This window comes from Schistocerca serialis, chromosome 3 (assembly GCF_023864345.2).
Source record: "Schistocerca serialis cubense isolate TAMUIC-IGC-003099 chromosome 3, iqSchSeri2.2, whole genome shotgun sequence".
NCBI lineage: Eukaryota > Metazoa > Arthropoda > Insecta > Orthoptera > Acrididae > Schistocerca > Schistocerca serialis.
In genome coordinates this window covers 317,591,671-317,615,337 of record NC_064640.1, presented here as the reverse complement: position 1 = coordinate 317,615,337, position 23,667 = coordinate 317,591,671, and the positions used below count along the sequence as shown (strand labels likewise).

Genomic DNA, 23,667 nt, shown 5'->3' with positions numbered 1-23,667 from the left:
TGTCAACGCCGTGCTGCAATTGAGACACCGATTTCTGTCAGTTGAGCATCGTCGACTTTGCTACACTCAGCGATGTTCTTGATGTTTTGGTGACTTTTTCGAAAAACCGTGAGTGAAATAACTGGAAAAGCTTGTAGAAATTTTACGTTGCTATGCACTTTCGACAGAAATGCACAAAGGACAACAGGATTCGGAATCCGTACTTGGATGCGAGATGTTTTGTGTTTGCCACGAGACGAATTAGTAGGAATGCAGTCAGACTTCTGCCTTTATTCGTGTTTTCTCAAGTGGGATCGTAGTCGGACAAATCCGTTTTTGGTGCAGTTTTGATATAAAATTGAATCCAATTGGCATTCAAATTAATCAGTTGATCAATTAATTACCACCACTTTCCACTCCTTGGTAACGTCATTGGCTTTCCCCAGTCAGCACGTGGGTCCCCCTCAGGGAAATCCTAGCATCCTCCCCTCCCCCTCTCCCAACCCTCCCCCCCCCCTAACATAACGGAACCCAAGATGGCGGACTGGGGAAAATGGTGGGAAATTCAAATTTTGCGCTCATCTTGAGGTCCAGAGAGCAACTGAGCTAGTTCACAACACCACCACCAGAGGGAACTGTTTGCCCTCCCCACCTGTACCACTACACCTCCGCCGCTACCCCAAACCCCTCCCTCCTCCACTTGTAAGGTAGCTTCAGTCTGTGCTGAACTCCCTGAGAGGATGGACATAAGTGTTTACTTCATACTATGTGTTCAATGAATGAGATGTCTTTGCTTGAGAAGGAATAGCTTAATGGGTATATTAGGTGTAATTGTGTATCTGAGGATTGTGTCCATCTGCACAATGCTTGGAAAGCGATGATAATTAAGGAGCATATGAAGAACATGAATACACTTCATCAAATAATAAAGGTGACGTGGTATATGGATGAGCTACACGGCGCAATTTATGCTGATAAATGCATGTGCTGGACTGTAGATCATTCAAGAAGAGTCCAGTCAGTCTTCGAAGTTCAAGAGGCAAAATGTTCAACCACTCTGGTGCAAACATCCATGAGTAAAATTGAGGAAATGCTGGTGATGAGCAGGGATGATTTTAATAAGTGTACTACACGCAAGAACAGAGCTGAAGACTGCAGCTGTAGCCTCCTACACAATGGGTGGAAAGGAAAGATAGTGGACACATAGGGCGAATATCTTTAGACAAATAATGGCAATGCAGTGAGGTTGGGTGAAAATGGATTTCAGAACTCACACAGATAGATGCTTGTGCTCAAACTGCCTACCTTTTCTGAAATTGCCAGAGGTGTTTGGGCCCCTAGTGAGTTAGTTTATAACATCACCATCAGACAGCGCTGTCATCCACCTTTACTAGATCCCTCAGGGGCCAATAGGAATGCAGGAATGCTGTCTCCAGTCATGTGAACACTGCGTCGGCTATAAAGGGCAGATGCAGCAGCTCGCCACTCTCAGTCAGCCTCTGGAAGAAGATGAACCATGAAGAATTACCACGAGCAGTCGAGATCATGCAGCACACCACAGCAACGGAATGGGAAGAACTGTCCTGCAATTCCATTTTTTTCCTTTATTCCACTCCATTTTCTTTGTCTGTGTTGATGCTTATTGCTTCTCGTTCTCTGTTCAGTCGTGACCTCTTATGTGTCCAGACCAGTAGCAGCAATGACCACTGACTTGTCAGGGCCTCCAGTGTGTCACAACAAATATCAGCATCAGTACTGTGGGATCCTGATAACGGGTATGTGTAGTGGTATCTTACAAAGAAAATTGCAAGCGTTGTGAGTTGCACTGGATAACTTCTCCGTAAGATGACTACGATCTGTACGGGGAGTTTCAGTTTTTCTATGTAACGACAACTCACAAATACGACAGTTAACTGCATCATTGAATACTTTTATATCCTCCTCCGATTCGGTGATGCTGATGTTGGTGCTGTAAAGCCTTTCAACATCCCATGAGAATTTGTCAAGCTCAGTGACCAACCAAACTGCAGGACTATCCCCGACATAAGATTCATAGAGGTTAAGATTTGAATTAGATGAGCATACAAGTTGGTATGCTGCCGCATACGGAACGTGTTTTTAAGTGAAGGTGGTATGTGAGGCTATGGATACCCTCACAGCGAGTGATAGGGGCAAGGAGACACTTGAATTCATGGTATACAACAAATGGGCCTCGTTCCTGGTGGTGAGCATTCATGAATTTAATGAACTTGTTTACTTCTGTAGGCATAACAACACGTGCTAGTTCCTTGGATTCAGAGTCCTTTAGGTGCCCTTTAAATACTTTTCTTCCAAAAAGATATTTAGACGGCAGAAGCAAGAATGCTGTTTATGTACATGTTTACTCAATTAAAATGAAAGGAGATAGGACGTATCTTTTCACCTTCAGAGAAGAGCAATAAAGGTCACGCTCACATGCATATGTCGGAAAATGGCGTGGTCCAACTACAGTATGCTTGTTCTACTTCTATTTCTGTCACCATCATCATCAGCTTCATTTGTCTTGCATTTCTGCTTCTTTTTCCATAAATTTGAGCCGATATTGCGGGATTTTGCGCCTCAAATTTAGGTATGTTCTAAATCCGTACAGGGAACATATACGAATGTTAAGGTCCATTCCGTATCTAGAGGTGTGCTCTGGATTCTGTTTAATTTTTCTTTCACAAGCCAGGAATGACCATGCAAAAACAGTCTGATCCTTTTCATTTTGGACAGTAATACACGATGTAGGTAGTGATCTGGTAACGATAGCTACTCAAAGTGGTGGCACTAATGTGCACTTTCTCCAACTGTTTCAATGTCATGATTGACCTCTTAATGCTGCTATTAGGCCTGTTAACATGGGACTGGAGAAGGCACTGTTAGCTCACGTTACAGTGGTGCCCATTTGTTGAATCTATCAATAGATCGGATTTAACTTGGTATGGCCCTCACCTCAATGGGTATGGGAAGGGGTGGCTGGCAAAGCTTATAGGTGACAATGAGTGGGCGTTGGTGGGATCACTCATGGAAAAATTCCCGTAGTAGTTAGTGTTAGAGCTGCACATTTTTAAGATTGAAGTCAGCTGATGGGAACCCCTGATTAAAGGAAGTTCCTCTAACAAAGGAATCACCTTTAAAGGAGGTCATGTGTCCAAGTAGTGAAGAAATTAGAATATTTCATCAAAATGTAAGAGGTATTAGAGATAAAGTTAGTGAACTGCTTATAGAGGTTGACTCTGACATTACTGGTATATCGGAGGACCACTTAAATAATTTGAAACTTCAGAGGCTTCGTTTACCAGGATACAGATTAGATGGCTGTTTTTCAAAGGGTTCTTTGCTGAGTGGGGTAGTGGCCATGTACATAACAAACAGTATTCCATTTGAGTCTGTGGATGTATCACGATACTGCACTGAACACGCTACGGTCGCAGGTTCGAATCCTGCCTCGGGTATGGATGTTTGTGATGTCCTTAGGTTAGTTGGGTTTAAGTAGTTCTAAGTTCTAGGGGACTGATGACCACAGCAGTTAAGTCCCATTGTGCTCTGAGCCATTTTGCACTGAACAGGTATTTGAATGTCGTGCAGGGGCAGTTGAATTTAGTGAAACTAAACTTCAAATTGCTAGTATCTATAGGTTTTCTAACTCTGACTTCAGAGCATTACTGCTAAAGCTAGAGAGGGTTCTTGGTACCAACAGCATTGACAATATTTTTATTCATTCTTCATTGCTAGATGTGCACTGTGTTAGTAAAAAGGAGAATGGACTTACAGACTATGATGAACAAATTTTAACACTAAAGTTTTTTGTACTCAAAAAGTGTTATATATAATTTCAAACTATATAGAAAAGCTAATCCAATTCCAATAGAGATTTTTTCAAACCTCATTAAGGAACAAGAGTGGCAGGATGCTTATGGTACCGATAAAATAGATGATAAATATAATGCTTCCTTAACATATTTCTCATGCTCTTTGGAAGTGGCTTTCCATTAGAATGTTCTAAACAGGGTACTACCAGTAAACGGCAACGTGGGTGTCTAACGAGTGGGATAAGGATGTAATGTAGAACAAAGTGGGAACTATATCAGAATGTTAGAAGTAGTCGCAATCGAGCTACAGGAGCCCATTAAAAACGGAATTGTAAGCTACTTAAAAATGTTCTTAGGAAGGCAAAGCATATGAGTTACGCAAACAGAATAGCTACTTCACAGGATAAAATTAAAACTATATGGTCGTAAGGGGAGTGTCCAGTCAACAGCACAATGTCGACGATATAAAGTCAGTTTGAAGTAGAAATGTTTCGGTTACTGTTAAGTCAGATATATGTAGAGTATTTAACAACCACTTTCTGAGCAATGCTAGTGAATTAAATAAAGACATAGTTTCTACAGGGAATAATACAACTATATTGGAAAATACGTCCAAAATACTGAGACTGAGTCAATAATTAACTCACTGAAGACTAAGGACTCTCATGAATATGATGGAGAAGTTAGCAGAGTCTTAAAGTACTGTGCTGCACATGTTACCCCTCTACTTAGCCACATTTGTAATTTTTCTTTAAGAATGGTCAGTTTGCTGAATGATTAAAGTACTCAGTGGTAAAGCCACTTTATAAAAAGGGAGAGAGGGATAATGTAGATAATTTAGACCTATTTCTGTGCCAACAGTGTTTGCTAAAGTTATTGAAAACGCTGTGTATGTAAATATAATTGATAATTTTATTTCACATAATATGCTATCAAATGTACAGTTCGGTTTTGGAAGTGGTTTTATAACTGAAAATGCTACATTCTCTTTTCTCTGTGAGGCACTGAATGGATTAAACAAAAGGTTTTGACCGTTAAGCATCTTTTTTGATTTAACTAAGGCGTTTAATTGTGTTGATCACAAAATATTGCTTCAGAAGTTGGACCATTATGGAATACGGGGAGTAGCTCACAATTGGTTCATCTCTTACTTTAATATCAGACCGCAAAAGGCCACTCTCCACAGCGCTGAGACTGGCTGTGACGTGGGGTGTAAGTTGCTGAGGCCACTCCTATTCCTTATCGATATAAATGATATGCCCTCTAGTATTACAGGTGATTCTAAAATATTTCAGTTTTCTGGTGACACTATCTTGGTAGTAAAGAATGTTGTGTGCAACGTTGGCACTGTTTCAAATTGTGCAGTTCAATACATAAGTTCATGGCTTGTAGGAAATAAACTTACGCTAAATTACAGTAAGAGTCAGTTTTTACAGTTTCTAACACACAACTCAACAGAACCAGACGTTTTAATTTCACAGAATCGGCATGTGACTAGTAAAAATGAACAGTTCAAATTTCAAGGTGTTCAGATAAATAGTAAACTGTCATGGAAAGCCCACGTTCAGTATCTTGTTCAAAGACCTAATGCTGCCACTTTTACTATTCGAACAGTATCTGAAGTAAGTGATAGTTCGACACGAAAAGTGGTTTACAGTGCTTATTTTCATTCACTTATGACGTATGGTATTATATTTTGGTGAAACTCTTCCCATTTTCAAAAGATATTTTTGGCTCAGAAATGAGCGGTTCGGGCAGTAAGTGGTGTAAGTTCACGAACCTCTTGTCGACCCCTGTTCATTAGTCTGGCTTTTCAATACAATTCACTCAATACAAATATTCTTTACTGTCATTTCTTTTTAACAATATCAGCTTATTCTAATGAATTACCAGCATTCACTCAGTTAATACTAAGCAGAAATCCAATCTGCATTTGCATCGCACTTCCTTGACTCTTGTGCAGAAAGGTGTGAAGTATACCACTGCATTCGTTCTCAATAAGCTACCACAAGTATTCAAAAGTCTTAACGCTTTCAGGTAGAAACTGAAGAGTTTCCTCATGGGTCATTCCTTCCCTTCTGTCGAGGAGTCACTTGAAAAATTAAGCTGATTTCTGTGTTGTATTGTTGATTGCATTTACATAAACTTATATCTTGCCTTTTTAGGTTCGTAAAGATTATATTTTATCTGTTATTACTTTTATGTTGTAATTTCATGCAGTGACACTTTCCATGACCATGGAGATTTGCTCGTGTTTTGTCCTACAGAAGTAGACGTGTAAAATTAAAAAAATAAAACAAATAAACAAATGAAATAGAAAAACATGTGTTCTTATCACCTATATCCTTAGGGAGCTTGATGTAACTGGATCCTCCATTTAACAGATCATAGGCATGAATATAGATGTCGAGGTATGGTACTTGGCTGAGTGGTTCAGCTAACTCTCTTACTTCCATCAAGTAAATCCGGGACAGTTTAACACCCAAGGTGGATTCACGATACCACTCGGCGATTGAAATGCCCCGAGATATAACGCCGTTATCACCCCAGACGTAGTGCGTGCTTTTCTCTTCAGCAGCATCCTGCTGTTTGGGAGGGTGAGTCAACTCGCAGCAGAGTACTGCATTACATTTAATGGCATTAAACCTCGAATAATCTAGTGCTTTGAGGATCTCCTTCTCCAGCACCAGGAGGTATGCTTCAAAAAACCTGACTAGGTCCTGACACCCCCCAACCGTATTCTCAAGTCTAGTGAAAGAGATACGCCCCTTGAAGGCGCTAGCAACCACCGAGTATTCTAGAGTATTCTACTGATCTGATGTCCTTTATTATCAGGATGGGACAGAGCACTACCGCTAACTACAGGTTCATTATAATTAACACTGTCATTAATACTGTGTCTAGGAGATGATGCCGACGACTGCACCCACCCAGTGGATGATGGTGTAGGGGAGGAGATGCCTGCTGGAGTGAGGAGTATGCGCCGAAGCCCGTATACCTTTCATTGCCGGCGAGGGTGAACAGTCAGATCAGAGTAGGAGGAGGTGGTGGTGATGAGGTCCAGTGGTGGCACACAGGTTGCAGTGATGGTGTACAGCGAAGCTGCTGCCGATGCATGCTGGAGCCTTCTTCACTGCCAGTCTGCAGGATGGGACACCGCTGTTGTTCTTCTTCCTTCGACTGAACTATCCACAGACGTTACAGGATATGCGATGGTGCGGTGGCCGACGCTGCAGCGGCCACAGCTGAGTCCGCTGTCTCTCGCACAGCCAGGAGCAGTGCTTTGCACATCGGTGCTTGTCACTCGGGCACGTGTTTCATTCCTGACCCCATAACCACCACCCTAGGCACCTGTGCCACAGGTAGCTGTTGTGGTGATGGTGGTGGCTGTGGTGCCTCTGTAACATACGAATAACGAATAAAATTGAGTACAGCACTCAAACCCTTTTAAAAAATATTGCTGTAAACAAATAACATTTCAGAATAATAATTATATGCTGTAGCGACCATGATTGCATAATAGTTACCTTTTACACTCTTGGTCAAAGGATCGAGCCGTTCAGTCAGGCTTTCCGATAGTTCTCTCAGCTATTCCTTCTCCACGCAATCCATTATTTCCTCCTCCTTATCCAAAAGGGGGAAATGGCACTGCCTTCCAGCTTCCTCAGCATCTCATGCGCCCATCCAGTATTTCACACTCACCTTGAAACCATCCATCCAGCTCACTGATGCTGCCTACAACAACATCAATAAGATATTGAACATAATTATTTCTTAAAAATGTTAGAGTCATACTCAGAAATTCTTACTGGAAATCGTATTCATTAGGTCACTGAAATATAAACAGAAAATCATATTCTTTAGTTCATCGAAATTACTGTTATGTAAAACACACACACACACACACACACACACACACACACACACACACACACACACAGACACACACACTGAATTTTAAAATCGTATTCTGCTATTAACAAGACTGAACCGATGGCTCCTGACTTTGGTCTTGAACACATACTGCTACTTCATCGTTCATAGAAACACCTAGCAAAGCAAAGAATACGTTTCAGACAACTGAATGCAACATGTTATGAAAAATAAATGTATATACATTCCGCAGCCCTCATCATTACAACCACAATGCATTAGGAGACTTACTTTCTTGCTGAGTTGACTCAATTATTTATGGAGGCTGTTGCTGCAATAATCTCTCAGCCTCCAGCTGCCGGTCTAGATCGGCCAACATCTTGGGGATGAAGGCTGAAATGACAAGAAACAAAAAGAAGGACTGTAATACCCACCACAGAATAAAAATTCGTCACACACTAAATTGCAACGGTAAACCATTCAAAATTTCGCTAGTATGGAGGTATGCCAATACCAGCTACCTAAAGAGTTTCTGTGAGAGAGACTAAAATTACGGGGCACACAGGTACATTGAATAAACTTACATGGCAGGGTGTTGTGACGAGGGCGTTTGTTGCTACCACTGCTGATACTGTCGTTTGAAATAGAGTGCTTCATTTTTCCCAAAAAAACTGATGCTAGAACACACAAGGAAACACACAGGAGAGCTGAAGATTGCAGAATGAGAGCGACTGTACCACGACAAGTGTTTATATAACCTCTATCATCTCAACCCACCACTTCATCCAGGAAGCGATTAGGAGTACAGCATTTCTTCCCACCTGCTGATGAATGCTGGTCTGAGCACACAGATCGAGTTCGTACTCGTCTGATGGCCACGGATTTCGTGCACTTTTATATATTCGTTTTGGCGCCTTCTGGAAATACCCACTTGTTCCAGTGATCCTTTCTTCGTGCTGCACGCGCTCATCGATCCGGCCAGAGAGCTGCTAGCCAGTTCACTCTGTGGCGAGGTGCAGCCGCTGACGGACGCATTCATTCATGTGTCCCGGGTTACGACAGTGCCCCGTGTAACAGGTTTTTAAGTGATGTAGGATCGTCTTTAGAGTTTCGACGCGATGTATTTGCGCTCATTAACTTTAGAGAAAATGTTTAAACCATATTTCCACGCGATGTAGGATTGTCTTAAAAGTTTCAATGCGATGTAGTCATCCTCATATATTTTAGTTTCGGTTTATAAACAATATTCCCGTGCTATGTATTTTCGATTGTATTTGAGTTCATTTACTTTTACGCTTTGTATTTTCGTTCCACGTGTACCAAAGAAGACAGCGATGCACGCGAGTGGCGACAAAAAAATGGTCAAATGGCTCTGAGCACTATGGGACTTAGCTTCTAAGGTCATCAGTCCCCTAGAACTTAGAACTACTTAAACCTAACTATCCTAAGGACATCACACACATCCATGCCCGAGGCAGGATTCTAACCTGCGACCGTAGCGGTCGCGCGGTTCCAGACTGTAGCGCCTTTACCCGCTTGGCCACCCCGGCGGGCGAGTGGCGACAGGTAGTGGCTTCTGGAACTAAATACTTGAGAGGGCCGCCATGCATTCCAAGGCGTTATGCCATGGCTAGGTGTACTGCGACTTCCAGCACAGGTATATAATTTTGTACAATTTACAATATTCCATAAACAATATCCCCACAAATCGTTTAAATATTCTAAGCCACATTTAGTTGAAATCTTTTTAGTCAGCCTGCTACTAGTTGTGAATTTTCGTGTGTGTGTGTGTGTGTGGAACAATATCCTGCATGACCAATACAGTTGCATATTTTTTAAACACCAGCGACAATTTCGAAGTGTATTAGATATAAATAAACATTATCTATGCAAATTGTTTAATAGATTATAACTGACACTAAATTAGCTTACTGTCGTGACTTCCTCCCAGTCCTGCAGCTCGATACAGACTGCGCGAATTTCCCGCCATTTAAGTCATGGGAGGGGGAGGGGGAGGGGAGGGACCTGGGAGGTCCGTTAGGGGGACCCACGTTCGGGCTGGTGAAAACTCGTGGCGTCATTAGGGGGTGTGAGTGGGCGTAATTAAGTGATCAATTAATTAATTTGCTAATTAATTTAATACTAGAAGTGCACCATAAACGGCTTTATCCTACCACCCACGATATCTGAGAATCGATAATGTCGGAAAATGAAGGAATCCGAAAATTCAAGTACAATGACGGCAACAATCGCGATGTTATTGTGCAACACTCAGGTTAATGCATTCGAACTGTGCGAGTTTTAACTTACCTTTCAGATGTTTGAACCAGGAGACAGCTAACGCTTTACGTTCGTACGGAGTTGTTCTTTGTATACCAAATGAAAAATTGTCCGTTGTATACGTCTATCGAGCAGACAATGGCGTTCGGTTTGTTCGAAATGATTTACTTAAGCACATCGCATCGTACTTGTTCATCGGGCGGGCCGTGCATATCATATGGTGGACAACTGCATACATGTGGAATCTGTAACTCGATGGGCCACCTTCAGAATGACTATTCCAGTAAAGAGGGGGGGGGGGCGGGGTTGAGGGGTGGGTGCCCTGTCCAATTGCTAACGGAAAGTTCGACTGCCGACAGAACTACGTCACAACCTTTCATGAGTGACATAGCCCAAGGAATTGTGGCAATTTCTTCAGAACCACCGCACGATCAGCTTCGAAACACGTTCAGATTTCGTCGAATGGTTTTGAATGGTGCCTAGTGGGTCCAAACCGCACACATGTGCAAAAATTGCGGTCGCGCTCCGTACCAAGGGCGTGCAATCACGTTCAGTGAGGATGTAGCCCCACAGTATTCTTAGAGAAACGTCAGAGTGTGTTAGCAGCTTCAAAGGTTGTCAAGAACATCTTTCTGTTCCTCTGCGGACTGCAAACAGTCGTTTTCGACCGTCAAGTGTTTGGGTATCAACGCCCCAGAGAAAGAGGTGCTTTCATTGACACCATTTCTGCCACTCCCTGAGGCCTTTGAGTGTTGATTCTAAGTGGCCGTGTGTCTGAAATGTTTCCCTCAGCCACCTGTAAGAAAACCATCTGATTTCAACGCAGGGTGTCGCTATTCTGATCCCCATCTCAGTGACGTCAAAAGAAGGGGTGAAATGTGGATAAGACGGGATGTGGAGAGCTCTTTATCCTGTGAAACGTCCACGGTGGTGTTTGGCAGAATTGTGCTGATATCTGGTGCCAACGTGACATCATTAATTCAACTTACAGCTCGCATGAACTTCAGAGCTGTGGCCTTTTTTCGCATGTGTCAACACCTTGTTGTCTGAAGGGTCACCGAGCCTGTGGTTGACGTCACAGAGCGCCATGCTTTTCACCATTACAGTGGAAGGATGCAGGCACCTTTGAGTCAAATTTAAGACTTATACATTGATTTAGAGAGAATTACCGGGTTTCGAAGAATTCATCCTTTAATTCTGTTGCTCACTGTAGATTCTTCTAGAAACTGGAAGTGGTGAAGCGTCTAGAAAGTGAGTGAGGAATTCAAAGGGCCACATAACCTATGGAACACATTTGTTTTGATGGGTTTCTATAAGTAAAGTTAAGCTACTCACATAGATCCTGTGTGGGCTGAAATTATAGTATGTCAGCAAAAATTGGTACATATGCTAATGCATTAATGGGGAAAAACTGATTTAAGCTGGAAAAAAATAGTTGAAATTTAGGCCATAAGGTGTAAATCTGGGGCTGTGCAGAACATCGTTGAAGTTTCCGTTGTCATATTGAACAAATTGTGTAAGCAGTGGTTAGTAGTAAAATCAACGTTATGTCTTTCACACTTGTTTCACCTTTCCTGACGAAGCCTGTTCCTAATCCATTACATACGGAAATTTTTCTATGTCTTTCTTGCATTTACGCCGGCCCGTGTGGCCGAGCGGTTCTAGGCGCTACAGTTTGGGACCGAGCGACCGCTACGGTCTCAGGTCCGAATCCTGCCTCGGGCATGGATGTGTGTGATGTCCTTAGATTAGTTAGGTTTAAGTAGTTCTAAGTTCTAGGGGACTGATGACCTCAGAAGTTAAGTCCCATAGTCCTCAGAGCCATTTGAACCATTTTGAATCTTGCATTTACAGCGCCAGATTTTCACATGGTGGTCAAAATTGGAACTAAGTTTTTTTCCAGCGTAAATCAGTTCCGCATTAACGCATTAGAATATCTGCCATATTTTGCGGCCATATAATAATTACAGCGCACAATGGGGCTTTGTCAGTAGCTGCACATTAACTATAATCCTCTGGTACACAGTTACCCCCCTGTTTGTCAATTAAAATTAAACAGAATTTATAGCAAAACTGAAACTGTAAATGCTGGGATCGGATTTTATTCGAAAATTGTTGATTTATAACATGAAATAGAGGTTTGCTGTAGTAAAAAAAAAAGAAATTCATACTGTTGTAGAAAACGCAAAAGTAAGAAAAAAGAAAAAATCAAACATCGCCTCAGTACTTCGTTCAGCTTGTATAAAACATGGTGTTGTTACTTATAAATAATAATACCAGGAAATTATCGCCATTGATCATAAAGAAGAAAATTCTATTGAGTATAAAATAACAACAATAATTATATAGGTATTTTGTGTTTGTTCTAGTAACTGTATTTGTATCAAAAGTAACATGAAAGTGCAGCAGTGATGTGGTCAAATAACTTATATTACTTATAAAATGCAATTCATATTTTCTAAGGATATAAAATACGCAATGGAATCACATTGAACGATGGGCGCTTCTAATTATGTGCGAAACAAACAAAAAGCAAACGAAAGTCGTCAGTTTCCTATTTATCTCTTACACAAACATATAAATTTCTTTTTCACAATTTCTACTAATGCCTTCCGTAATCCTACCATTTACTACGTCACTTACGTACTATATCAAAACTACCGAACCGTAGTTTTGATAGATCGCAACTGTACACACTGTTGATGGTGTTCCATCCGCTGGATGGAGACATTGAGCTCGGCTGCCACCTTGTTGCTCTTCGAGTGGAGTCGGCTATATGACGGCACTGGGCTTCACCCTTCTCTTTTTTGATCGTCATCCAACACATACGTGACAGCAGGACAGGAAACACACACACACACACACACACACAGACACACACACACACACACACATTCAAGTCACTTACAGTTATCAGTTACACTTCAACCACACACAACATTCACATTTCTCGAAGGAAAGGTGCCTGCGGATAAACGTCATTCGACTTTACTTTTACCGACAACTGTAGATTGAAATTATCCATTGGTTCATTGCAATCAATTGTTATGATATAGACGGACTACATTGAAACTTCCCGAACTAGGGGCCTTTGTCTTACGCGGGCATGTACTCTACCAGCTGAGTTACCCAAGCACGACTCCCGACCATTGATCACAGCTGTAATTCCGACAGTGCCCCGTCTCTTACCTTCCAAACTTCACAGAAGCTCTCTTGCGAACCTAGCAAGGCTAGCACTCCTAGAAGAAAGGATTTTGCGGAGACATGGCTTACGCAAAGCCTGGGGGATGTTTCCAGAATGAAATGTTCACTCTGTAGCAGAGTGTGTGCTAATGTGAAACTTCTTAGAAGATAAAACTGTGCATTTGCCCGCGAAAGGCGAAGGTCTCTTGTTCGAGTCTCGGTCCGGCACACAATTTGAATCTGCCAGGAAGTTTCATATCAGCGCCCGCTCCACTACAAAGGATAATTGCATTCACGAACTACATTATTTCGATTGTTGAGTTATGTAGAACACATCACATTAACAAAGTTAATTTAACAACAAAATTGGGAAAGTAATTAGTTAATCTGAGAAAATTTTGCCTGAGGAGTAATCAGTTACTCTTTTTGCAGCTGTCAGAAATGCTGTTACAAATAAACAAAATTGAGAAAGAAGTCGCCTCACTACGTGTAAAGGAGGCAACGGACAACAAAAACAGCCATCAGAACATTCTGCCACAGCAGATGAGCACCCTCGAGAACAGGCTGGATGTGGTAAGTACTTACAGTAATATTTCACTGAATCCAAGAACTAGTTTCAAGTTTGATACTTTTTCTATGTCTGTAATATCAAAGCTCAAGTGGCGGATTATAATTTCCCGTCGAAGGCTAACTAAATTCTTCTCTTACTTCTCCAACGTATGTCATCGTGATAGTGAATTAACTTCCATCGCGTCAGATGCACCATGATGATCTAATTAGGGATAGTGAAAACTTAAAACTTATACCGAATGTAATGTCACGGGCTCCGCCACGAGAAGGGATAAGTGTAGACACGATAATAACATCTAACAAGTACTTTTACATGCAACAGCTTCTTCTTCTTCTTCATCGTCGCCTTGTCCCATGTCACGTAGGATCGGCGTTGCTCTTCTGGCTCCTTCTCCTCCATAGTTCTCTTTCTATTGCCTCTTCCTTCTTCCATCCTTTCTCCCTTAGGTCCCCGGATATCTTATCCTTCCACCTCATCTTCGGTCTTCCTCTCCTTCTCGCTCCTTCAATCTTTATATCTTCAACTCTGTTTCCGATATACTCTTCCCCTTTTCTCTGTAAGTGTCCGTACCACCTTAGTCTGCTCTCTTGTATCTTTTTCCCCATGGGTCCCACTTTCACAGCTCCTCTAACAAATTCATTTCTAATTCTGTCCTTCCTTGTTACCCCACACATCCACCTCAGCAGCCTCCTTTCCGCCACTTCCATCTTCCGTTTCTGGGATACTGCGATTGGCCATGTCTCTGCCCCGTATATCATAGCAGGCCTTACCACCGACTTGTACACTTTCCCTTTCAACCCAATGCTCACCTTTTTGTCACACAACACTCCACTCATTTTCCTCCAGTTGTTCCAACCACAATGTATTCGGTGTTGTATCTCTCTTTCCAGTCCTCCGTCCCTCTGTATGTACGACCCCAGGTATTTAAATTTGCAGACCGATTTCAGTTCGTCATCCTGGATCTTAGAATACCTCATCCGCACATCCTTCAGTGCTAAATATTCTTACTTTGTCCTGCTAATTTTTATCCCTCTTTCTTCTAGTGCCTTCCTCCAATCCTCCAGCTTTTCCTCAAGTCTGTCGATGCTCTGCTCACAAAGAACCACATCATCCGCAAACATCATATTCCACGGCGCTTCCTTCTTCACATCTTTCACCAGCACATCCATAATCAGGTCAAAGACGTCGGGACTAAGCGCAGACCCTTGATGTAACCATACTTTTACTGGAAACTCCTTTGTCATGCCCACACTACTTCTCACCTGTGTCATTGCTCCTCTGTACATTTCCTTCACTAACCTCACATACTTCTCTGGCACGCACTGCTCCCTCATGCTTCTCCATATTTCGTCCCTCGGGGCTCTGTCATATGCTTTCTGCAAACCAATGAAAGCCATATGTAGATCGACTTGTAGCTCCCCGTGTCTCTCCACTATCTGCCTTAAAGCATGTACTGCATCAGTCGTTCCTCTTCCAGGCATGAACCCAAACTGTTCTTCACACACCACAGTCTCCTTGCGTAATCTTGCTTCTATAACTCTTTCCCAAATTTTCAATGTGTGTGTCTTCAGTTTAATACCTCTATAGTTACTGCAGTCCTGCACATCACCTTTCCCCTTAAATACTGGGATCAGTACACTAGTTCTCCACTCGTTTGGCATCTCCTCCTGTCGCCAAATCTTCTTCGTTAAATACCAAAGGAGCTCAGCTCCCTTTTTACCGAGACACTTCCATACCTCAACGGGGATCTGGTCTGGGCCAACTGCCTTCCCATTTTTCATCTTTTCAACTGCCCGTTCGACTTCATCTCTACTTATATCCATCGTTAATCCTTCGTTTGCCCCTCCTTCCTCAGCTTTCATTCTTACATTTTCTTCATTTATTTGTAACAGCTAAATTTGAATAATGTAAATAAGAGTGGGGCAACAGTTTTGCTGTTGTGTAATCTGAATTCCATGAATGAAACCTTTTACACTCTCCGAAAAAAAACAGTTTTCTCATTCATAAAAAATTTGACAAAGTTTTTACAGGATGTATAACAACGGTTGTAGTTTCAGCTGAACTTTGTGCTGTCTGATGTAGCGTTAGTGCCGAAACACTGTTTATCATAATTTTTTCATTTGTAACTATTTGTTATTATTGGACGTGCGTGCTATGTAATGGGATGAAACGAATCATTACTATAGTTTATGTTCGTGAAATTAGCAACAGATGTGATTTTTTACAGGGAAGTCTGTAAAATGCTTTATTATGACTAGGTGGGAGGAACTAGTTTGAGAGTTAGGTGCAGAAGAATAACTACAATCCTGTTCAGAAAAGACAGAACACCTTGAACAACTAGAGATAGTACGTTCGTACTCACAGGACATGTACATTAGTATGCTCTGCAGAAATGATTAGCATTTGAACCATGTCGGCCAGCGTGTTTTAGGTCAACATCGATATTGCGGCGCAACACCACCTACCGGTAAAACGTGCCTACGGGCCTCGTTTCGCTCTAAACCAAAGGCAGTGGACCAGTATGACTTGAGCAGGCGTGCAGGATGCTTTGGAGACGTGTGCGCGAACGTACTGTCAAATAAGTGACTTTGAAAGAGGGCCCATTATTGTCATCAGAGAATGTGATGCATCCATCCGGGAAGTTGCTGCTCGTGTGGGACGAAGTGTTTCGATAGTGCAACGGGTGTGTGCAGAATGGTTCGCGGTCGGCTGTAGAACACAACGGGATAGGTCAAGTCGCACCACCCAGACCATCCCCCGAGAAGATCGACGCCTCATCCTAATGGTATTGCTGGACAGATCTGAGTCCATCTCGGCTGCGGGGCAAAAGTGGAATAGTAGAACACATCGTACACTATCAGGGGTGGCAATCCGTGGCCGTTTATCGCGGTATGAGTTACGTGCGCTTCGTCCACTTCTTTGCCTACCTATGACGAATGTGCAGAAACGTGCTAGACGGTAATGGTGGATAGAACGACGTCACCAGAGACAGGAATGGTATCAGATAGGAGTTTTCGGACGAATCCAAGTTCTGTTTGTTTGAAAACGATGGCCAAATTTTGGTTCGCTGTAGACAAGGGAGTGGCATCACAGTGACTGCATTTGCAACAAGACATACGATGTCAACTCCGGGACAACTCAGGCCAATCACAGATGGTCTGTGTCCACGGCACTGTGACGTGTGACCTACGTGAATGACATCCCACTATCTGTAGCCATACCATTTCTGCGCAACACCCCAGATGCCATTTTTCAGCAAGACAATACCCGACCACATTTTGCCGCACGAACTCGTGTCTTGTTGTCACAGGATGTCAGCCTTTTTCCCTGGCCAGTCAGATCACCAGATTTGGCACCAAACCAATTGTGTGATACATAGTAAAACAACGGGTACAGTGCCAATTCCAACCACTATAGATGAACTTTGGAGATAGGTGAATGCAGCATGGACGCTATCACAGGACTACATTCACACGTTATACGCGTCGATGCAATCATGCGTGGATCAAATTATCAGGGCCCGTAGCTGACGCTGTGCCTACAAGGCAACAGGACACATGCTGAACCGAGGTTAGCTGCTGATACAACGTGCTCTGGAAAGTTGAATCTGCAAAGGAAAGATCTTACATTTACAGGTAAAAGACCATTGCTATAGGTATCGCACGAAGACATCTACTGCTGCATAATTTGAAAATCACATGACGTATAGGGGCGTTCAATAAGTAATACAACACATTTTTTTCCGAAAGCATGTTCATTTTATTCTGGAATCCAATACACCATATTATTCCCCATTCTTTTGGCAACAGAACCTTGTTTCTAAACATAATCTCCGTTCAATGCGATAACCCTACGTCACCTTACTGGCAGAACCTGTATGCCCGCATGGTAGTACTCTACAAGTCGACGCCGGAGCCAACGTCTTGCTGCGTCAATAACCTCCCATTATTTACGTACTGCTTCCCGCGGAGTGCATCCTACATTGGGCCAGACAGATGGAAGTCGGAAGGTGCGAGATCTGGACTGTAGAGCGGATGAGGAAGCACACTCCGACGAAGTTTTGTGAACTTCTCTCGGGTGCGCAGACTTGTGTGAGGCCATGCATTGTCATGGAGAAGGAGAAGTTCGTTTCCATTTTCGTGGTCACGAACACGCTGAAGTTGTTTTTTCCGTTTCGTGACGGTAGCACAATACACTTCAGAATTGATCGTTGCGCCATGAGGGAGGTTCAAATGGCTCTGAGCACTATGGGACTTAACTTTTAAGGTCATCAGTCCCCTAGAACTTAGAACTACGTAAACCTAACTAACCTAAGGACGTCACACACATCCATGCCCGAGGCAGGATTCGAACCTGCGACCGTAGCGGACGCGCGGTTCCAGACTGTAGCGTCTAGAACCGCTCGGCCACCCCGGCCGGCCATGAGGGAGGACAGCAAACAGAATAAAATAACTTCTTCAGGGTCTCAGAAGACAGTCACTAGGACTTTACTAGCTGATGGTGTGGCTTTGAATTTTTTTCTTCTGAGGCGTGGTGGTGTGGTACCACTCCATATATTGCCGTCTTGTCTCCGGTTCGAAATGATAAACAAATGTTTCATTTCCTGTGACGATTTGAGGTAAAGAAGTGTCACGAACGCCTGGTAACACGCAAGCAATTCCGCACAGGAGGTCTTTCGTTGGTCTTTACGTTCCTCTGTTAGGTGGCGAGAGACCCAGTGAGTACTCCAATTGGTGGACGAGAGCGTCAGTACTACCAACAGAAACGTCCAGTTGGGCAGCGAACCGTTTAATTGTGATTCGTTGATCGCGTCGAGTGAGAGTATACGCACGTTCCAACACTGCAGGAGGCACAGCTGTGTGCGGCTAGCCGCCACGCATGAGATCGGACAGGTTTGCGCGACCTTGTTGTTATGACGACAAATGCCTCTCTCAACGACTCGCTTGCTTTTGTTCTGTGCCAGGTATCCGTAGACATTTAGCAAGTGCCTATGAATATCTGCAATGCTCTGGTTTTCCGTTAAAGGAAACTCAATGACAGCTCTCTGCTTGGAACGCACCTCCATTGCAGATGCCATTTCGAAGACTACGATTAGCGCCGCCGCCATATTAAACTTCATAGAACTATAGGGACTGAAACGGTGTCCCACATCAAATTCCGCATTTTTTTTCAACCAAAACTGGCCGATGAAAACAATGTGTTGCATTACTTACTGTACGCCCCTCGTAAATTCATGTAAGTGCAGCGCAAGTGAGGGAGCCAGCAACCATCTCACCGTAATCCAGAACAAGAACGGTTGAATATGCCCAATTCACTATCGTAAGGCAAGCGTCTACACTATGTGACGGAATTAGTTCGTCGACATCATAGGCGGAAACAGAAGGCAATTTATAAGGAAAGATCTGTGCATGAACTACACATAAAGCCCAAAAACTTAAGTCCTGCAACTTGATTGAGGGAAAAACCTGTGTAGTTCGCAATTTGATTGTTTCACGCATTACTAGAATAGAAATCAATGAGACAGCAGCTAGGATTTTTATTTGGGTGTTCTTAGTGAGACTAAATTTTGCTCCACTGTTTATCATGTGATAAATGTAACGCAGTGATGTAATAGTTATTGATCTGCTGTGAATTGTATAAGCAATGTATATGAAAAAAGATAGTAAAGTTTAATGTTTTTGCCGGTAAAGTAATTTTAAGTGAAAAAACACAAGAACGTAGAGTGCTTTTTATTTATCTCCACGACGCGCTTCAAAGGTTTAAACCTCCATCATCATGTGGATTTACGTTTGATAGCATGACATTTGTGTGTGTTACGTTACGAATTTTTGAAGGAACGTATGGCACTGTCTAGTGGAGAAACAAAACACTATTTCAGAACATGGTTTTGAGTTTCTTTTCATAAAAAATTTAACGTATATCTAACGGTAAACATAAAATAAGTAAAATAGAGTACCTCCAGTGGTCACAGGTTCCTTTCACTGTCGTAACAAATCACATGTACACTGTCATATTCTGTAAACAAATATGGCGTCTGGTAACATTTGAGTGCAAGGATCGTATAGCAGAAGGGGAAACGTTATCAAAAAAGTACACAGAATATACGTCATGACAACATTTTTACAGAATACATTTTAAAGGATTTGGAGGTGTTTGTTTTGAGGTGTCGAATACACCACACAGGCAGATCATTTGAGATAAAATTCAAAGAACACGTGGCAGAACTAAAAAAGAAAAAATGCCACACATCAGCAATAGCCACTCACCTGCATGAAACAAAACACCACATTAACAACACAAGTTTCAGCATCCTACACATTAAACCAAAAGGCAGAAAACTAGACATCCTTGAAACAAAAATAATGATTCACATGGCTCTAAGCACTATGGGACTTAACTTCTGAGGTCATCAGTCCCCTAGACTTAGAACTACTTAAACCTAACTAACCTAAGGACATCACACACATCCATGCTCGAGGCAGGATTCGAACCTGCGACCGTAGTAGCAGAGCGGTTCCAGACTGAAGCGCGTAGAAGCGCTTGGCCACAACGGCTACCAATCCTTGGAACACTCCAAATATACAAACACCAAACAAAACGGCCTGAATCCATGTTAAATGACAAAAATGACAATGTTTATAATAACAGTATTATCTCTGTTTTCAGCAACTGCCACCGTCAATAAATTGCAATATGCAATACACACACACACACACACACACACACACACACACACACACACACACACACACATACACACACATACACCTTAATATTTAGCATAAATATTTAGTTATGTTATCATGACTGTCGCATAGTGTACATGAGATTGACCTCATTTACAGATGTATCATCACCCCAATAGCTTGTACCCCTTGTCAGCTTCAAGCTATATGTACAACTACTGGCACAAATTGAACCTCCATCTGCATATTTTAAAGCATTAACCAATGCATTACCCCAACTTTTAGGCAGTCATTACATGTAACAGATATGATCTTCAGGCCCCTTGCATTGTAAAGGCTGTTCTCATACAATCACTGTTTAAATCCTCTCTCTCCCTCTCACTTTCTCTTTCTCGTCCTGTCCCTCTGCCTGCAGCCTTTCATATCCATCTATGAATCACAACCAAAAATTGTTATTTGTGTGTAATTTTAATACTGTAGCCAATATTATTATTGTATTTAAAGTTTGTAACGTTTCACTTGATTGTATTAACGAATATGAAGTTTAAGCTATTTTAACTTGTCAAAATCGGATTTATGTACCACCTGAAATATTTATTCCAGCGGATGTATTCGACAACTCAAAACAAACACCGCCAAATCCTTTAAAATGTATTCTGTAACAATGTTGTTATGATATTCTGTGTACTTTTTTGATAACGTTTCCCCTTCTGCTATACGATCCTTGCACTCAAATGTTACCAGACGCCATATTTGTTTACAGAATATGACAGTGTACGTGTGATTTGTTACGACAGTGAAAGGAACCTGTGACCACTGGAGGTACTCTATTTTACTTATTTTATGTTTACCGTTAGATATACGTTAAATTTTTTATGAAAAGAAACTCAAAACCATGTTATGAAACAGTGTTTTGTTTCTTTACTAGAGAGTACTACAAGTTCCTCCAAAAAATCGTAACACAACACGCACAAATGTCATACTAACAAATATAAATCCACCTGATGACGGAGGTTCAAACCTTTGAAACGCGTTGTGGAGATAAATAAACAGTGACTGGTAACAGTAAATTTGTTATTTCATTTAATGTCAATAACAAGCACAGTAGCCTAACCTAAAATGTTCGCATTTAAAGCGTAGAGTGTGTGCAAAGTGATTCTTTGTCAGCCGACCACTAGGCCTTGCTAACAAACTCTCCCCCGAAGATTCTCTATTGGCTCAATCCCGTCACACCTTGTACGACTTGCTAAGACATAACTTAATTTACCACCCAAAGATGTACTACCCCAGCAGATGGATAAGTCACTACAGACCTTTGAGACAGGCTAGTGCATATCGACTTGCTCGCGAACTCGCGGCTTGAAATGTGTGTCAATAGACGCCTTTCAACATCCTATGTTACATGTCACTCACATGACGACAACAGTGCCACATTTTTCATCTTACCTATTTTTTCTGTCAATCGTGTGATATATCTTATATATCTGTGCAGCAACAATTCAAAAAATAAACCTGAAGTTAGTGTAATTACATGCACGTGCAGGAACTAGAATTTTCTGAGCAGCGACATTTCTACTTAATACTGAAAAATAACTTGGTAGCGATGTATTATTTTGTGAATATGCGATGTATCGTACTGACGATTACGTACAACACACACTACACAAGAGAATTTCTGTATGACCAACGTAAATTCTAAACTGACGTGGTTAAGAATACTTCGGCTATGCAAATCAAGTGAGAAGGTCTAAATATTTATCGGGAATAAGCATCTGCTAAACCGTTAGTTAATGACAGTGGGACATACGAACAAATCATTTTTTATTTTCCAAATTATTATTGAAGAAATGAAACAAACATAACTCTGAAATCAGATCACTGTTTGGTTTACAGAGTACACGACGATTTCTTGTGTTTTAGCGGAAACTGCTGAATTCCCCGTGAAGATCCTGTTACGTTTTGCTTTCTTTAGGTATCATGTGTGTACTTAATTACGATATTATGCTTCATAAAATACAAGATATGACATGTCATTCATCATGACGTTGAACGTTACAATTCGGAGAAAGTTTGTACGAATTCCATACAGCGGAACGTTAATTTCATGCAACACAGAAAGCTATGAGCGAAAGGAAGACAAATGATGCGGTACGAAATATATAAGCAGAACAGGAACGAAAAGGGGATCATTCTAGCGACATTAAGCGACTTGGACAAAGGCAAGTGTAGAATTGTAAAAGTGCCGTCGGCTACCGTAGAAGACTATAAGTAAGCGTAGACTTCTTGCCTTGGTCAGTTAAGGCTTTACTAGGTTCAACTGAAAACCGGAATCAGTGAACCGTCTACAACCTGAGTGAGGATGTATATGAAGGGCCAGGTAACATACGGAACGTTTTTGTTCTACAAAGTTTTCTTCCTGTCTGTCACTTAGAATAAACAGAATTTATGACAAAACTGTAACTGTCAACGATTAATTCATGTTTTATTCCAAAATTGTTGATCTTATGAAACTTCCCCTTTGAACAATTATTACTGACTGTGCTTAAACTGACACACAATATTTTTAGCGCAACGCAATCTGACTTTCAAAAATCCCTGCAAAAGAATGGCCCTGAGTAACATTAAACTATACCTTTCAGAAATCACTTACCTCACAAAAACCTTCATTACTCGAACTACTGCAGTACAGCGAGCGCCACTACTGCCAGCTAAATAAAAGATTCAAACTACTGAAGGCACTAACTACTGATAGGGATAGTTAGCAAATGAAAGATATTAATAGAGAACAAACAATGTATTTACCTTGATAGTCATAATATATATAGCAGTTCATGACAAATTACCAAACTCCGCCATCTCTCTCCCCACATCCACCACTGCTGGAGGCTCACCTCCAACTGCGCAACGCTACGCGCTGTTCACATCCAGCTGCCGCTGCCTAGCACTACAATGGCAGACAACAATGCAAACTAGCCACAGACTGCACACAGCACAGCCAGTGATTCTCACACAGAGTGCTACGTGGCATTACCAATAAGAAAACCTAAACAGCCTACTTACATAGCCCCCATGCTCCCCACAAAAAATTTTACAAATTGTTTTGGGCAGTGGCCAATAATGATTTGATAAAATTTTTCATAATTACAATAACAAAGATATCAAATGCACACACTTATTGATACAATGTTGGTCAAAAGCTAAACTTTCTCACAGTCCATAAAGACAGTCCTAATCGTTCATCACAGTAAAGTAGCAGTGTTTT

At 41.8% G+C, this 23,667-nt stretch overlaps 1 protein-coding gene across 1 annotated transcript in view; it reads left to right on the top strand.

Moving 5' to 3' along the window:
* The window catches only part of LOC126470803 (coiled-coil domain-containing protein 63), a 301,892-nt gene that overhangs the window by 79,242 nt on the left and 198,983 nt on the right, over positions 1–23,667 (top strand). The window contains exon 3 of the mRNA XM_050098816.1: positions 13,581–13,721. Within this exon, the coding sequence (XP_049954773.1) occupies positions 13,581–13,721 (141 nt within the window). The remainder of the gene's footprint in view (positions 1–13,580; positions 13,722–23,667) is intronic.